Raw genomic sequence first — 16,386 nt, 5'->3', positions numbered from 1 at the left:
AAAATATTAAGCCTGGGAGGGATACCCCTGGGCGTTCTCCCTGGCTCCTTCTTGAGATATTTGGTTAGAAAGGCTGGGTTCAGGGTATATCAGTTCTTGTCCCTTGCAGGGGTCATTGGCCTTGGGTTGGAGGTGTTCAGACTGGCAGATGCATGGGGTTGGGGAGGGATGGAGAGTACAGCAGTGCCTAAAGCCTTAGACAGGTGACACTCCTTCCCCAACCACAGCTCTCTCATGTCCCTCTTGTGTCCCCAGAGCCCACCTGATCGCTGCCATAGAATGGACTCTAGCCGGGCTGGGACGCCCAGTCCTCCGGTGAGTGAGTCTTGGTTCCCTTACACACCACCAGGGGGCTCACTTCCTCCTCTAGGGGAAATCCGGGGGAAGCTCAGGCCAGCCTGGTGGGCCCACCTAGAGTAGGACTGGGGGGCTGACAGGGGTCACTGTGAGCTCACGGAAGTGGGCCATTTGCAGGGTAAACAGGGCACAGAGTTGGGCAAGAGCTTCAAGAAAATGGGGTGTTAGGAGAAACAGATGAGATGGTGGATGGTTGGGTGGGTTGGTAGACCAGTGGAAAGAAGGAAGGAAGAAGCAGGTAGGCTAGTAGAGAAGGGAGCAGGGCCTAGGCCAGGGGAAAGCAGGAGGCTGAGGATCCTAACACTCAGTCACTGCTGATCTTACTAACTTTTCTGTCAATGTCTACCAGCCCTCAAGGGCCAATGGGAACATCAACCTGGGACCTTCAGCCAACCCAAAGTGAGTTCTGGTCTTTCAAGCAACTTTCCCCTGGGCTCCCTTCAAACCCGGCTCCCCTCTCTTTGGGAATCAGATCCAAGTTCTCTGGTCTACCGTCAGGACCCTCTGCCACCAGGGACCCAACTTTATCTCCCACTAATTCCCCAGCCTTTGCCCATGCTGAGTCGCATGCCTGAAACGCACCCCAAACTCTGCATTGTTAGCAATTCCCCAACCTTCAGGCCCTTCTCAGGTTTGGTGGGGGGAGCAGAGTTCTTGTCTTCTTTGCAGTTTTGTCAGTTTTCTCCCCAGCTTGTCTGTTGGTTGCTCGACTGTGGATCCCCAGGGGTAGGGGCCTGTCCTCCAAGCCCTCTTGGCTGGGAGAACATGGCATGCTTCAGTGGCCAGGAGCCTTGACTCTTGGAAAGCTCCCTCTGTTCCCCAGCTTCCAAGTCAAAGAGAAACCTGGATTTCATATCAGGAGCCAGGCTTCCCAAGTTCATAAATGCGGACTTGTGTTCTTCTCCCTCCCCTGCAGCGCCCGGCCCACCGACTTTGACTTCCTGAAAGTCATTGGCAAAGGGAGCTATGGGAAGGTGAGTGACACAGGGAGGTTGGGAGACCTGGGTCTTCCCTTCCCCGGCCTTCTCCACCCTCTGCCTGTCTCTTGCATGCACAAAGCGGGAACTCACAACTGTAGAATGACGGACGCGGGGCCAGAGCAAGAGGCTGATGGAGAAATCCGAAGCTCAGAGGAGTCTTCCCTTGTGGGGCCTTATGTTTGTGCTTCTGCTCAGGTCCTGCTGGCCAAGCACAAGTCTGATGGGATGTTCTACGCAGTGAAGGTGCTGCAGAAAAAGTCCATCTTAAAGAAGAAAGAGGTACCAGAGCTCATGCTCAGGCGTTTCCCCTCCTGCTTCTCGACCCCAGCCTAAGATGTTTTCCCGAGATGGGTCCCAGTGCTGAAGGACCCACGGGGCTGGGTGCAGCTGTGATCATAGCAGACAGAGGGCCGGGTGGTGCTGAGGGTGGTGACCCTTCTCAGAGGACCCAGCCAACCAGCTCACCCATAGGGCTTTCGGGAGGACCCTGTCCCAGCCCTCTGCCGTCCCCTGGGAAACTCAGGGCTCCATGGCCGATGAGCCCTCTGCCTTGTCTAGCTGCCAACCTCCCTATATGTGCAGTGTTGGAGCCCCTCAAGCCACAGCCAACCCACAGTTCTAGCTTCTTCAGCTGACCTGAGTCTCTTTAATTCCAACCCCTTGAGGAGTACAGAGCAGACCAGGAGAGAGGACCATCAGTCAGAGGGCTGAGGCGAGGAAATTAATGTTAACAAGGACATCCTGAGGGCAGATAGCAGAGGTCTTTAGGGAGGCCTCAAATGTGCAGTGTCCAGGCAGGAAAAACAGCATGAACGAAACCATGAGTGGGACTCCTTTTATGCGGTAATCACCTGTGCTTTCCTTATCGCCCCTGGAGAGAGGGTCAGAGGTTTCTGACCCAGGGGCTGGAGCTACACGCACAAGCCTGGGGATAAAGCTGACCATTCAGAATCCTGGCTGCTATGCAGGGAGCCTGGCTCTGAGGGCACTAAGGAGCCACAGTGGGTAGTTGAGCAGGGGCATGAGAAGGTCCTGGGCAGGGCAACCCCATGAATGAGTGAGGCCACGTGGGCTGTGCCAGGGCACAGGGGGCTGTGTGGGTGGTGACATGAGCCCCTAACTATGATCCCACAGCAGAGCCACATCATGGCGGAGCGCAGTGTGCTGCTGAAGAACGTACGGCACCCCTTCCTTGTGGGCCTGCGCTACTCCTTCCAGACGTCTGAGAAGCTCTACTTCGTGCTGGACTATGTCAACGGGGGAGAGGTGGGTGGACCCCTAGGGAAGATTCCCTGGGCTGGGCTCTTAAATGCCTGGTACGTGTACCAGATTCTGGAATGATATCACCTCATCCTCACAACAGACCCATTTTGTAGCTGAAAATTGAGGCTCAAGAGGTAACTCCCTTGCTCACGGCCACCCAGCCTGTCCCTGACAGAGCCAGGATTTGAATGCAAGTCTGTTTGGCTCCCAGCCCCCCATTTCTTTTTTTTAGCCCCCCATTTCTTGACTGCCCCCACACAAGGCTGCCCAGACTCACTTCAGCACACCTGGGCAAGGCCGAGTTTTCTCTTAGGTGAAACTGGCATCATATTTGATACCCTAAAGGTAGTCAAGAGAATTAAATGAGGTAAGAGACGTGAAAGGGTCTGGTAGCTGCTCAATCCATGTGAATTAATCTCTCCTGCTGACACTCTGGACACCCATGACTGCTCTGTAGTGTGGGGGCCAGCATGCCCCCCACTTTTTAAGTAGGCTCCATGCCAGCATAAAGCCCAATGTGGGGCTTGAACTCGCAACTCTGAGATCAAAGCCTGAGCTGAGATCAAGAGTCAGATGCTTAACCGACGGAGCCCCCCAGGCGCCCCAAGCATGCCCCTGTCCATCTGAGTACATTGCAGCTCAGAGAGCGGGTGACTTGCCCAGTTGCCCCCCACCCTGCTCTCTAGGAGCTGGAGCCCCCACCCAGAGACCCTCTCTCACACACCTCCTCCCCTTCCAGCTCTTCTTCCACCTGCAGCGGGAACGCCGGTTCCTGGAGCCCCGGGCCCGGTTCTACGCCGCCGAGGTGGCCAGTGCCATTGGCTACCTGCACTCCCTCAACGTCATTTACAGGTGGGTCCCACCTGTGGCTCCGAGCCAGCTCTGGCCCTTCTGCCACAAATGCCAGGGTTGTTGTGTGGACCCCTAGGTCCTGGTGAACTTGGCCCTTTGTCCAAGGAGGACGGCTCAGCAGTGGGAGTAGAGTAGGAGCTTCCTTTCTGGCATCAAGTGCCCATTCTCCTTGGGCTCTCCCTCCACATCTCCGTGAGCCTCCAGGAACAGTCTGCCCGCCAGGACCCTGGGTCCCCTGCTCTCCTCACTAAGGGAGACATCACAGTGCTCTTTTCTCTTGTTTTCTGCAGGGATCTGAAACCAGAGAACATTCTCTTGGACTGCCAGGTCAGTGTGTGTGTGTGTGTGTGTGTCTATATGTGTGTGCTTATGAGCATGTGTGCAAGCATCGTGCCTCGTGCATATGGGTAGGGATGCATTCAATTACGTGTGCACATGTGTGTGTGTGTGTGTGTGTGTGTGTGTGTGTGTGAGGTTTGCGGGGGGCAAGTGGAGGCTCTTGGACTTTGTAGTTTCTCCGTGTCTTAGACTGGGTCCCCTGGAAACAGATGGAGTGTTGAGTGCAGATGGTTATTGGGGAATGCTCTTAAGAGATCCAGTTTTAAGGGGGTGAGGAGGCAGGACTGGGCAGAGGAGGAAGCCCACCTGCATTGTGGTTGCAAATGAGGTGCCTTGGCTGATCTTACAGGGGTGGGGAGGGTCCAGGCTGGGGCAACTCTTTAGAACCGTTTCAAACTGAGGCAAGGAATCTGGGCTTTTGTGCCCTTGCATTGACCGGTCACTGGGTGTGGATTGCCCCTTGGGAGGAACGTAACTTTGGGTCAGAGGAATGTCCCAGAAGTGGGGTATGGGCGTGACAGCTCCTAAAGGGGAGATCTGAGCAGAGTATCTGCTCACTCCGTGACCTCCACCAGCCATCCAGCTGCCACACGATATGGTTGTTTTCTGAAACACCAGCTCTCTGTCAAGGGAGCTGCCACCGCCAGTCCCCTCCAGCGACGATATTCATGGAGCTGCCATGTTGTAGGGCGTGGGTCTAAGTCTGTGATAAGCTGGGGGGGGAGGGGGCGGGCAGACAGTGGAATGATACCCCCCACCTTGCCCCTTGTACCGCTCCTGGCATCCAGTCTAGGAGCTATGGGTCTCTAAGTGGAGCCTGTAGCCTGTGCCAGAGGCATGAGACTCCCCAGTTGCTGCCCTGGGGTAAAGTATCTGGGCTTCGGGGTTAGGCCTGACCATCCCTTTAGCTTAGACCACCTTCCAGCCCCTGCTCACCTTCCTCTGCAGGGACATGTGGTGCTGACGGATTTTGGCCTCTGCAAGGAAGGGGTAGAGCCTGAGGAGACCACGTCCACATTCTGTGGCACCCCCGAGGTAAGCCAAACCTTGTAGGAGAGGTCAGAGGTCAGGCCATGAGTGGTTGAGCTTCAACTCTGCTTAGAGCCAACAGGTTCCACTGGGTTGGGGGAGGCCCAGTCCTGTCACCCAAGCCCTTGCCCTGAGCTGGCTTGTCCTCTGCCTTGATTTCCTCATCTGTCTAATGGGGGCACCAGCTCTGGGGGCTGCTGGGGAAGTTCTGCAGCAATGCCGTCTTAGAAGAAGAGAAATAGCCATGCAGACTCTATACTCAAGGTAAAGTTTTCCAGCAGCCACATTTAAAAAGTAAAAAGAAACGGGCGGAATTCATTTTTGTAATATATTTTAATTAACCCAGTATATACAAAACATTGTCATTTCAGCATACAATCAATATAAAACTGTTGAGATAGGTTATTCTTGTAACCACGTGCAACGAGTGGCTGCCATGTTGGACAGCCTGCCCTACAGGGCGAAGTCCATGTGTGGCAGGAGGGCTTGGCCTGACAAGCTAAGATCAGGGCTGGCAAATATAGAACGTTGGTCTTCTCCCCTCTTCCAGCTGCCAAGAGCCTGGGGGGCTAAAATCTGTGGGTCTCAGCAGTAATCCATACATGTCTGTGTGTCCTGCCAAGGCTTCCCAGGAGCCTTGCAGGTGAAAACCTTTCCCTGGACTCCCAACAGGGTGTTGACCCTTGGACCTTAGACCCAACGGGGTTCCCAGCTGACCGATATCTGGGTGGGGGCTGGGAGACAGAGGCTGTAGGACTGGGAAGTGCCTCCTGATCTGGCATGGGACAGGATTTTTATCTGCTCTGTTGTTCTCGGTACGCTAGAAAATTTGGATCTCAGATCTCGGCTGGGCCTCCTCCATTTGGTTTTGGAGCAGCTGATGGACAGGTGATCTCCCTGAGCAGGAACCATTGTCTGTGTTTGCATATATGGCAGGTGTCCGCTGGACAGAGCTGGTGTCCCAAAGCTTGACAGCCCAGCCATCTCTTCCTTGGACATTGCCAGGGGTGAGGAGCAGGGCAAAGGACACCCCGGATTGTGGAGGAGACATGGGGCTCCAACACATCACCTCTTCCATAAGTCAGCTACTGCTGTGATGCCGGGAAGCACAGACAAGAGTGCCCATGGTTGCTCCCATTGTTCAAGGCCTGCACACATATCCTGTTACGCCCAGATGAGCACATAGCCTTAAAATAGCCCCCAGGGAGGGATCCTGCAACCCCATTTTACAGAGGAGGAAATCAAGGTTCTGGGAGGTTAAATGAGCCCTACTTAGGGCTCAGGTCTGGGTAACTTCCTGTCCCTCCCACATTCACACAGTCTCTCCAAATGGCTCTTGTCGTTGCTGAGACTCAGTGGCAGAGATGCCAGACTAAGGGGTCACCACGCCCTTGGGTTTGGCAGAAAGCATAGATCTGCCTCAGGTAGTCTTCTTGTTGGAAGGCACAGCTCTGTGGCATGCATTCATCTGTCACTAGGAACTGAGGTGTCCCCTCCTCTTTCCTGATTCCTATGCATCTCTCTGTTACTGAGGTTTCCAGTACAAGTATGTGCCGCATTTACTTACATTTCAGCATGAGTCTCCCCAGTGCACTGTGAGTACTCACAGGGTTTTCTGGTTCCCAGGACACTGATAGGATGCTTTTGTGCAAATTAGATAAAGGCACCCCCTTGGGCACATTAATTAGAAAGAGTTACTCTATTAAACATTAATCAAGTTGCCAGATATAACCCTATACTAGGGTTATGGCTTGGTGAGTTAATCACCGCCAGGCTTACAACTCCATATATCCTTTTGGCTGGTACTTTTGTATCATGCACAACTTATACAACCGTGTAAGTCTACCTTTGCATATTGGCAAAGGGTCAGGCACAGAGTAGGCCTTTGGCAGATGGATGATGATTGAACATACGTGCATATCACAGCAGGATCAAACCCTGGTGATCTTTTCTTCTAAGTGCCCTGTTTACAAATGTGGAGACTGAGGCTGAGTGTCTTTCAGATAAATGTATTTTCTCCTCAACAGTACTTGGCTCCAGAAGTGCTTCGTAAAGAGCCTTATGATCGGGCAGTGGACTGGTGGTGCTTGGGGGCCGTTCTCTACGAGATGCTGCAAGGCCTGGTGAGTGAGGTGTGAGCATTGCAAGGGACATGTGGCTCCAGGAAGAGATGGGGGTGGGTCTCTCCCTTGTGTGGCCTCCTCCAGCTCCTCAAGGAACTGAATGAGCCATCTCTCTACTCCAAGCTCAAAAGGATGATGTCAGGATTATGGATGTTTCTTCAATAAGGTTAGTTAGCACTTTATAACACACCATCTCATCTATGACCCCTTCAGCGGCGAGAAACAGCCTTGGGAGGCTGCCACTGGAGGAAATGGAGTTGTTCTTATTTACTGGGAGGGAAACTGAGGCCCAGAAAGGTCACAGTGCCGGTAGTCTGTGGACCAGCCCTGGGCTGCCTGCTCAGAGGGAGACTTGTTTAGAATTACCCTGGCAGACGCTGCTCTGGGCTGGCTTCTCCAGCAGAATGTGGTGGATATGAGAGATGGGCTCTGTGGAGTCAGGAAGAAGAAGCAGAAGCAGGAGGTGGGATGAAGAGTCTCAGGAAAGAGTGGGCTCTGGGCATGGAGTGGGGCCTGGCTCTCTTCCTGGCTATGTGGCTCAATCTCTTGAGCCTTGTCTTGTCCAACAAATCACTACCCATCTTCAAAGAGGGCTGTGAGGCTAGGCTGGAATGATGAGGGCAAAAGTGTTCACTTTGCAAAGCGCAGATTTGGTGCCCAAGCTGGGTTAAGAGAGCTGGGATAGGGGATGCTCCTGGGCGGTCCCCTCTCAGCCCTCCCAGAGGCCCTCTCCCCTATGCCGGAAGTGAGGTCTCTGTTTCTCTCCAGTCTGTGGTATGAACCATTGCACAAGACGCAGTCTGGCTGAATCCTTCCATTACCTGGCTTTGAGCCAAGTCTCCCTGAGACCTTTCCCCACTTTAGCATGGATGAGCCTCCAGCTTCCCTCTCTCTCTCTCTCTCTCTCTCTCTCTCATCAGCCACCATTCTACAGCCAAGACATGTCCCAGATGTATGAGAATATTCTGCACCAGCCGCTGCAGATCCCTGGGGGCCAGACTGTGGCTGCCTGCGACCTCCTGCAAGGCCTTCTCCACAAGGACCAGAGGCAGCGGCTGGGCTCCAAATCAGACTTTGTAGGTGAACTGCCAGCAGAGCACTAGTCCCTGATGGGGGTGTTCAGCTTCCTGCAGAAACAGCTCAGAAGCACAGTGATGGGCATCCAGCTCCCCTCCAAAACCAGGCATTGCAAACTCCTTCGTTTGGAAATTCACAGCTGCTACTACTGCTTCATTACTTCCTTTAGTCCAGTTTTTGAATTCATCCAATGTTTACTGAGCATCTACTATGTGCCAGGCATTGAGCTAGGTTGTAGCAATTCAGTGGGCTGGGTCTATGCTTTTTGTTACGTTGATTGGGGGAGGCAGACAACAAACAAACATTATAATATATAATGATTACAGAGTATGACAAGCACCAGGAAATAAATGAACAGTGAGCCAAGATAGACAATAATGGGAGGGAGTGAATTTACAGTGGCATGGTGAAGTAGGTCTACTTGGAGGAGGTGACACCTTTTTTGCACACAGCATGTACAAAAGTCCTGTGGCATGAACAAGAAGAGTGGGTCCACTTTGGTGGATTTTGAACAGGGCTCTGGCAAGACCCAATTTCAGTTTTAAGATATTCCTCTGGTTTCTATGCAGAGAGAGGACCGGACTTGGTTTTTCCCAGTGCCAGGCTGGGCATTCAGGATACAGAGATGAGTAATTCACTCTTGATTTCTATAATGAATTCAGGATTTTTTTTTTATTAAAGTAGAACTTGAAAAATAATCTTATATTCTCTAGTCAACAAAAGAGAATTTGAATTTATAAAAGAAAGACCATAGTGCTTTTCTCCCTGGAAGTTTGCTTTCTCTTCTAGCACAGTGGTTGTGATACACGGACAGACTACCTGGGTTCAGATCCCTCCTCCACCTTCCTCGTCCTTCCTAGTTGCAGAACCTTGGGCAAATTGCATAACTTCTCTCTGTAAGCTTCAGTTTTCCCATCTGCAGTGATAACACATAAGTCACAGCTGCTATAAAGATCATGTGAATTAATATATACAAAGCCCTTAGGCCAGTGCTAAGTGTTGGTACCCGGAGCCCCACGTGCCGGATACCATGAAGTGTAACAAACGTTTAGGGCATTTTTCCACCCATTCCTGGCCAGCTTAAAGAAGGGGACTCTCATGAAGACTAGTCCCCTTCTTTCAAGTGGAAATTTGCATCTTAAAAATATGTATGATTTTTCAAATAAGGGATACATTCCCATAAATCAAAACTCAAAGGATATTAATAAAAAGACCCTTTAGTTACCCAGTTCCTTAATTTATAGGCAACCAGTGTTAATCCATTTCTTGGGTCTTCAAGATCTTTTGGATCCGGCTCTTTAACAACTACATGGGGCATGGGGTGGGGAACATTTATGATATAGGGAGCTGGAGAATCATTCCTTGCCAAACACGGGTAGAGAGGGTCCTGCTGGGATAGGAGGAACTTGATGCTGACGTTGGCTTAGATTAGAAAAGAAGTAGTGAATGAGGCCCAGGGCTGAGTCCTAAATTCTGGTCTCCAGGAAACTGCAGTTTTTCTTGGGGCTTTACTTCCGTTACCTTCCTTACTGAGCAGATGTGGTCTATTTCTCTGGTTTGCATTCTAGAAGAATCAAGATGCACTGAGGCAGGTGGATGGGGTGGGAAGATCCCTGAGAACCCCAAAGGCAGGTTCTGCAGTCTTGTTCACTGACATACCACCACCATGTCCCATGGTGCTGGCATAGAGTAGTTGCTCAGTAAATAGTTGAGGAATGAATGAATGCTATAGGGGAGAAGGGTTTGGGTTCTAGATGATGGTGAACAGAAGAGGCCTGGCTGCAGAACAGCCTTTGTCCCATGAAACCAGCTGGAATTACAAGTTACTTTCCCAGTAAAGGTTTTAGAGCTTAACAGCCAGCTGCCAGTAGAGTTGGAGCTCCCAGACACGAGGAGTCAGGGAGTGGGGTGGGGAGGAGTGCTGTGGGGAGGGCTACTTGTGATCAGCACCTTCTTCCTACAGCTTGAGATAAAGAATCATGTATTCTTCAGCCCCATAAACTGGGATGACTTGTACCACAAGAGGCTGACTCCACCCTTCAACCCAAATGTGGTAAGAGGTCACTCTGTTCCATATTCTGGTTTTCTGGGGCTGGTGGGAGAGATCTGGGCCACTCTCTTTCTATAGGTGGGATAACCAGGGGCCCAGGTCCACATGGTAAGTTAGAGGCAAAACAGGGTCTAGGCCCCAGAAGTCCTGACTGCCAGTCCGGCTCTGTGTGATGAGCCACACTGTCCCCCACCCTTTCATTCTCAGCACCAATAACCTTCATTACAGAGTCCTTTACACTGTTTAAAGCACTCTCTGGGGGCTCCTGGCTGGCTCAGTCAGTGGAACACATGACTCTTGATCTCTGAGTTGTAGGTTCGAGTCTCATGCTGGGTATAGAGATTACTTAAAAATAAAGTCTTAAAATAATAAGTAAATAGGGGCACCTGGGTGGCTCAGTTGGTTGGGCATCTGTCTTCAGCTCAGGTCATGATCGCAGGGTCTTGGGATCAAGCCCCACATCGTGCTTCTTGCTCAGCAGGAAGCCTGCTTTTCCCTCTCCCTCTGTGGGCCGCTCCCCTTGCTTGTGCTTTCTCTCACTCTCTCTCTGTCAAATAAATAAGTAAAATCCTTTAAAAATTTTTAAAAATAAGTCAATAAACCCCTTTTTGTCACATAGCACACCCAGATGGAACCAAGCCCTGTAAAATTCTTTTTTTCCCCTGATAATAAAAGTGACATATATTCATTATAGAAAGTGTGTAGGGGCGCCTGGGTGACTCAGTCAATTAAACATCTACCTTTGGCTCAGGTCATGATCTCAGGGTCCTGCGATGGAGTCCCACATCAGGCTCCTTGCTCAGTGGGGAGCCTGCTTTTCCCTCTCTCTCTGCCTGCTGCTTTGCCTACTTGTACTTTCTCTCTCTCTCTCTCTCTCTCTCTCTCTCTCTGTCAAATAAATAAAATCTTAAAAAAAAAAGAAAGAAAGTGTGTAAACAGAGTTTAAAACAGCAAGGCAGAAAAGCTTATTATCTCACTGCCCAAGAGAAATTGCTGCTGGTATATTCCCTCCTGTTTTTTCTATGTGTTTTTACATAGATTATACTTAATACATATAGATATCTTCTCCCCTTACCTTTCTTGTCCTGCTAGAAACCAATGTCATTATTTCCCCCAAATCATATAAAACTTTATAAGTATTATTTATTTATTTATTTACTTATTTATTTATTTATTTAAAAGATTTTATTTATTTATTTGGCACACAGAGCGAGAAATCACAAGTAGGCAGAGAGGCAGGCAGAGAGAGAGGGGGAAGCAGGCTCCCCGCAGAGCAGAGAGCCAGATGCGGGGGTCGATCCCAGGACCCTGAGATTGTGACCTGAGCTGAAGGCAGAGGCTTAACCCACTGAGCCACCCAGGTGCCCTAGAAGTATCATTTTAAATAGCTACATAATATTTCAGTCCTCTGTTGGTGATATAATGTATTCAACCATTCTCCTAATGGTGAACTTTAGATTATTATCATTCTTTCTTTATCATAAAAGTACTGATGAACACTTTTAAGTGTGTATCTTTGCCCAGGGTTCCAGTTATTTCCTTAAGATGGATTCCAGGTAGGGAATTACCAGGTCAGAGAATGTGAACCTGTTTAAGTTCTTTCTTTCTTCTTCTTTTTTTAATTTTAAGTAATCTCCCCATTTTAAGCAATCACCCAATGTGGGGCTTGAACTCAAGACCCTGAGGTCAAGAGTCGCTTGCTCTCCTGACTAAGCCAACCAGACACCCACTAGGCTCTTTTTATTTATTTATTTATTTATTTTCAGTGTAGCAGTATTCATTGTTTTTGCACCACACCCAGTGCTCCATGCAATCCGTGCCCTCTCTAATACCCACCACCCGGTTCCCCCAACCTCCCACCCCCTGCCCCTTCAAAACCCTCAGATTGTTTTTCAGAGTCCATAGTCTCTCATGGTTCACCTCTCCTTCCAATTTCCCTCAACTCCTCCTCTCCATCTCCCCTTGTCCTCCATGCTATTTGTTATGCTCCTCACATAAGTGAAACCATATGATAATTGACCCTCTCTGCTTGACTTATTTCACTCAGCATAATCTCTTCAGTCCCGTCCATGTTGATACAAAAGTTGGGTATTCATCCTTTCTGATGGAGGCATCATACTCCATAGTGTATATGGACCACATCTTCCTTATCCATTCGTCTGTTGAAGGGCATCTTGGTTCTTTCCACAGTTTGGCGACCGTGGCCATTGCTGCTATGATTCCCTAACTCTGCGACGGGGAGTAAAATCCACTTCCTGCCAGCAGGGTCTGCTGGAGATTTCTCATCTTCCTTTCTACAACGCGCGCAATTGTTACTGTTTTTAGCTTTGCAAATTTGTTAAGTAAAACATGGCATCTCATCCTGTTTTAATTTCTTTTATAGTGAAGGTGGTTAGTGTTTAATTAGCAGTGTTAATTAGCGCTGATATTAATTAGCGGTGGCAGTGTGCATGAAAGGAGCCCCATTTGAAGGAGAAATTGGAGGTTCTCTCAACCGCTTGCAAAGCGTCCCGCAGTGTCACGCTGCTTGCATCCTTGTAGTTCGCACACCTCAGCACTGCCAATGTTTGCTATCTACACCTCGCCTTTTGTGAATTACCTGTGCACGAACGTCTCTTTGAGCATCAGAGTCTTGACAACAGTTGTCAGATAGGATACTCTCAGTCCCGGTACCTGGAAAGTTTCTTTATCTGGGGGTGTGGAAAAGACCCTGACGATAATATTGAATGTACAACTTGGAGAGAGAATAATGTAAAAAATGCTAGACAGGGCGGTAATAGAATGCAGCGAGTGGACTGTAAAGTGAGACATACCGGAGGTGGATTCCTGGTTCTGTTGTCTACAGACAACAGAACAGCTGGGAGACCTTGAATACGTATCTTTAACATCAGTATCATTTGTAAAAAACAGAGAAAACATCTGTCTTATCTAGGACCACACAGCTATCAAGAGCCAGGGCCAGGATCCACACTCTGGTCTTGGAACCCTGGTCCCTGAGCTGGGACCCCTGTGCCCTGTGGCCTTTTTGAGGAGCTAGAAACCATGGTCCGTTTGATTCTACAGCCTCAGGCTTGCATACTCAAGCAGATCTGTGGACCCTTCCCCTTGCTGACCTGTTCATTTCAGAAAACCCAGGTGGCCTAGTGTTCTCCAGAGGCTGTGCCTTCTTCACAAAGAGGATGGTTCATTTAGCTCATGCTATCTAACAAGCCACCCTGCAAACTAGGTGTCTTCAAACAATTTTGTATTTCATCCCAGTTCAGTGGGTTGGTTGGGTGAGATTTTTTGGCTGGTGCCAGGCCAGCCGGTCTCTGTCGGGCTCTGTCATTCCAGTGGTCTAGAACTGCCTCACCCAAATGCTGGGCAGTTGGCCAGCATCTGGGGCGACTGCATTCTCCTTCTGAGGCCTCTCCTACTCCAGCAGACTTGGACTTGTTCACGTCACTTGTTCAGACTTGGACCGGACTTGTTTACATGGTGGCCTAGGGTTCCAAGGGCAGCAGGAGAGAACAACTCCCAGTGTGTGCTTTTCAAGTCTTGGCTTGCCTCCCATCTGGTAACATCCCATTGTCGCAAACAAGTCCATACCTGTATTAAAGGTATGGAGAGCTGGACTCCAGCTCTGAATGGCAAATGGAGGATGTGTGACCATTTTTACGATCTCACACCCAGGTCTTCTTCCCTGACGGCAAAAACAACCAGTCACTCTCTACCGTATTTATCTTCTTCACAAGGCCTGTCAGCACCCCAGATTGTCTATTTGTCTATTTATGTACATGTTCATTATCAGTCTTCCCACCCTCTGCATAATACAGGCTCCATGAAAGCAGGGGCCCATTCTGTTTTGTTCTCTCCTATTTCCAGTGCCATGAACAGTGCCTGGTAGGCATTCAGTAAGTGCGTGTTGACAAGACTTGTCCGAGGGTTGGTGTGGAGCAGGCAGGATGCCAGGAGGTTGGAGGCATTGATACGTGGCTAGTGGCCACGAAATGAAATTACTAACAAACATGGGGCGCCTGGGTGGCTCAGTGGGTTAGGCCACTGCCTTCGGCTCGGGTCATGATCTCGGGGTCCTGGGATTGAGTCCCGCGTCAGGCTCTCTGCTCAGCGGGGAGCCTGCTTCCCTCTCTCTCTCTCTCTCTGCCTGCTTCTCTGCCTACTTGTGATCTCTCTCTGTCAAATAAATAAATAAATAAATAATCTTTTTTTTTTTTTTAAAGATTTTATTTACTTATTTGACAGAGAGAGATCACAAGCAGGCAGAGAGGCAGGTAGAGAGAGAGGAGGAAGCAGGCTCCCCGCTGAGCAGAGAGCCCGATGCGGGGCTCGATCCCAGGCCCCTGAGATCATGACCCGAGCCGAAGGCAGTGGCTTAACCCACTGAGCCACCCAGGCGCCCCAAATAAATAAATAATCTTAAAAAAAAAAAAAAAAGAAATTACTAACAAACACATGTGTCAATGTCAGCTAAAGGTGAGTACCCACGAGGCCCTCAGAAGGAGACCTAACACCCTCACAGGTCTGTGGGTTCCTTGAGCAGCTCGGACCCCCATGTTCCCATCTCACTGTTGGTTTCTATTCACAGGCAGGACCTGCTGACTTGAAACACTTTGACCCCGAGTTCACCCAGGAAGCTGTTTCAAAGTCCATTGGCTGCACTCCTGACACTGTGGCCAGTAGTTCTGGGGCCTCCAGTGCCTTCCTGGGATTTTCCTATGCACCAGAGGATGAGGCCATCCTGGACTACTAGAAGAGAAGCGTTCCTAGCACTGGTGTAACCACTGGTTACTGGTATCCTTCAGGAATTATCTTCCTTACCTAATGCTGCTAGTAGCAGAGACTCAGAGTAACAAGGACTTACATAAGGTCACATATATCTTTCCAGCACATAAAGGAAGAATGTTGTTAGGTGGTCCAAGGCTGGTTGGACAGGTCTTCAGATACTGAGGCTTTCTGTGTTTCTGCTGTGCCGTCTCCGGCAATTGGCTTCCAATATTAGGATTGCTGCATTGCCACAAAGTGGTTCCTGGAGCTCTATAGTCACTGCTTCTGTGTCCTGGGCAAGGAGAATGGAGGCAAGGAGGGGAGAGCAAAATAGCACCTTTACGGAGCTTCCCCACAAGCACCCACCAATGGCTTCTGCTCATTAGCCATCCACTCCTACCTGCAATGGAGGCTAGGATATGTGATTTATTAGCTGGGCACATTACCACCCCTAAAAACACAGGCTCTGATGCTAAGGGAGAAGGGGGAAATGTGGGGTAGGCAACCAGCATCTCTCTACCAAAGGACCTCTAGGTGTTTGGATTTTTTATCTCCACGTGTAAAATGACAGAGATGTCATTTTATATGTCACCTCTAGGCTATCCCCTGACATGCTCTCATTTTTCTCTGTTGATGATGTCTTTTTCTTTGTTGTGGGTGGTATTGGACATTTGTTTTTAGGTTTGCCTGCCTGACATCTGAACCCTTTCCTATGTCCAGAGAATCTCCTAGCTCGTGAGCCCTGATGAAGAGCAGTAATTACCTCTACTTACAGTGGCTGAAAATGCTAGATAACTGACTTTCCCAGCCTCCCCTGCTGTGAGGGCCAGGCATGTGGCCCAGGGATGCACCTGTGCCAGATTTTTGACTCAAGGAAGGGACCAGAAGCTTTCATGTGGTAACTGTGGTAACAGTACCCGCAAAACCGAGTAGGATGGATCATATTGCCTTATTTCCGTGGCAAAGTGGTTCTTTCTTTTTTCTTTTTTTTTTTTTTTGTCCCCCCCAGACCTGTGGTTCATCATCTACTTCAGGGTGGGCTCATTGGCGTTTTGGCTTGTGGACAAGGAGAGAACTTTAACATCAGTGTGTGCTGGTGATTTTACTGCCTTTTCTTCCTAACCCCACTCTTTCTCTTCCTTTTTTTTTTTTTTTTTCCTCAGCTTCTTGCCCCAGAAATAACAGGGGATGGTGCTGGAAAATACACCAATGACACTAACACTGACCTACTGAAATTCCAAGCTGTATCAGGAAGAGTTACTGTTACCCTATGACATGTGCTGAGAACTTTGAAAGAAACGCTCTGATTTGGTTTCCATCACAATAGCCACTGTTAATTGACAAATGTGGAACATGATGGAGAGGCCCATTCCCCCAACTTCCCAAAGCAAAAAGCAAGAGTGTAATCGTCAGTTACGTGATAGTACTGTCGAAAGTACACAACATGCCATTATGGGTTGTGAAACACATAATGCTTCCATGTGGTCTAAGATTGTAAAGTCACAAAATTTTCACCAGGATAGAAAATAAAAATGGAGAACTATGATATTGA

At 49.5% G+C, this 16,386-nt stretch overlaps 1 protein-coding gene across 1 annotated transcript; it reads left to right on the top strand.

The window, feature by feature from the left end:
- The first annotated feature begins 235 nt into the window (after positions 1-235).
- Positions 236-16,360, top strand: LOC111141638 (SGK2, serine/threonine kinase 2). Its single transcript, XM_022494360.1, has 13 exons — positions 236-315; positions 707-756; positions 1,274-1,331; positions 1,533-1,616; positions 2,472-2,603; positions 3,340-3,452; positions 3,743-3,779; positions 4,740-4,826; positions 6,848-6,943; positions 7,864-8,019; positions 9,984-10,073; positions 14,656-14,861; positions 15,998-16,360. Exons 1-12 carry the CDS (start codon positions 280-282, stop codon positions 14,818-14,820), a joined length of 1,104 nt encoding a protein of 367 aa, XP_022350068.1. The 5' UTR covers positions 236-279; the 3' UTR covers positions 14,821-14,861; positions 15,998-16,360.
- The last annotated feature ends 26 nt before the right edge of the window (positions 16,361-16,386 follow it).

This window comes from Enhydra lutris, unplaced genomic scaffold (genome assembly GCF_002288905.1).
Source record: "Enhydra lutris kenyoni isolate GAN:26980312 unplaced genomic scaffold, ASM228890v2 scaffoldscaffold6, whole genome shotgun sequence".
Classification (NCBI taxonomy): domain Eukaryota; kingdom Metazoa; phylum Chordata; class Mammalia; order Carnivora; family Mustelidae; genus Enhydra; species Enhydra lutris.
This window is presented reverse-complemented; position numbering and strand designations above follow the sequence as displayed.

Excerpts from the sequence above, each read along its gene's own strand:
- LOC111141638 (XM_022494360.1), top strand. The coding sequence starts at position 280 with ATGGACTCTAGCCGGGCTGGGACGCCCAGTCCTCCG. Across the intron at positions 3,453-3,742 it reads TCCCTCAACGTCATTTACAG|GGATCTGAAACCAGAGAACA; the intron begins GTGGGTCCCACC and ends TGTTTTCTGCAG. Across the intron at positions 10,074-14,655 it reads CACCCTTCAACCCAAATGTG|GCAGGACCTGCTGACTTGAA; the intron begins GTAAGAGGTCAC and ends TTCTATTCACAG.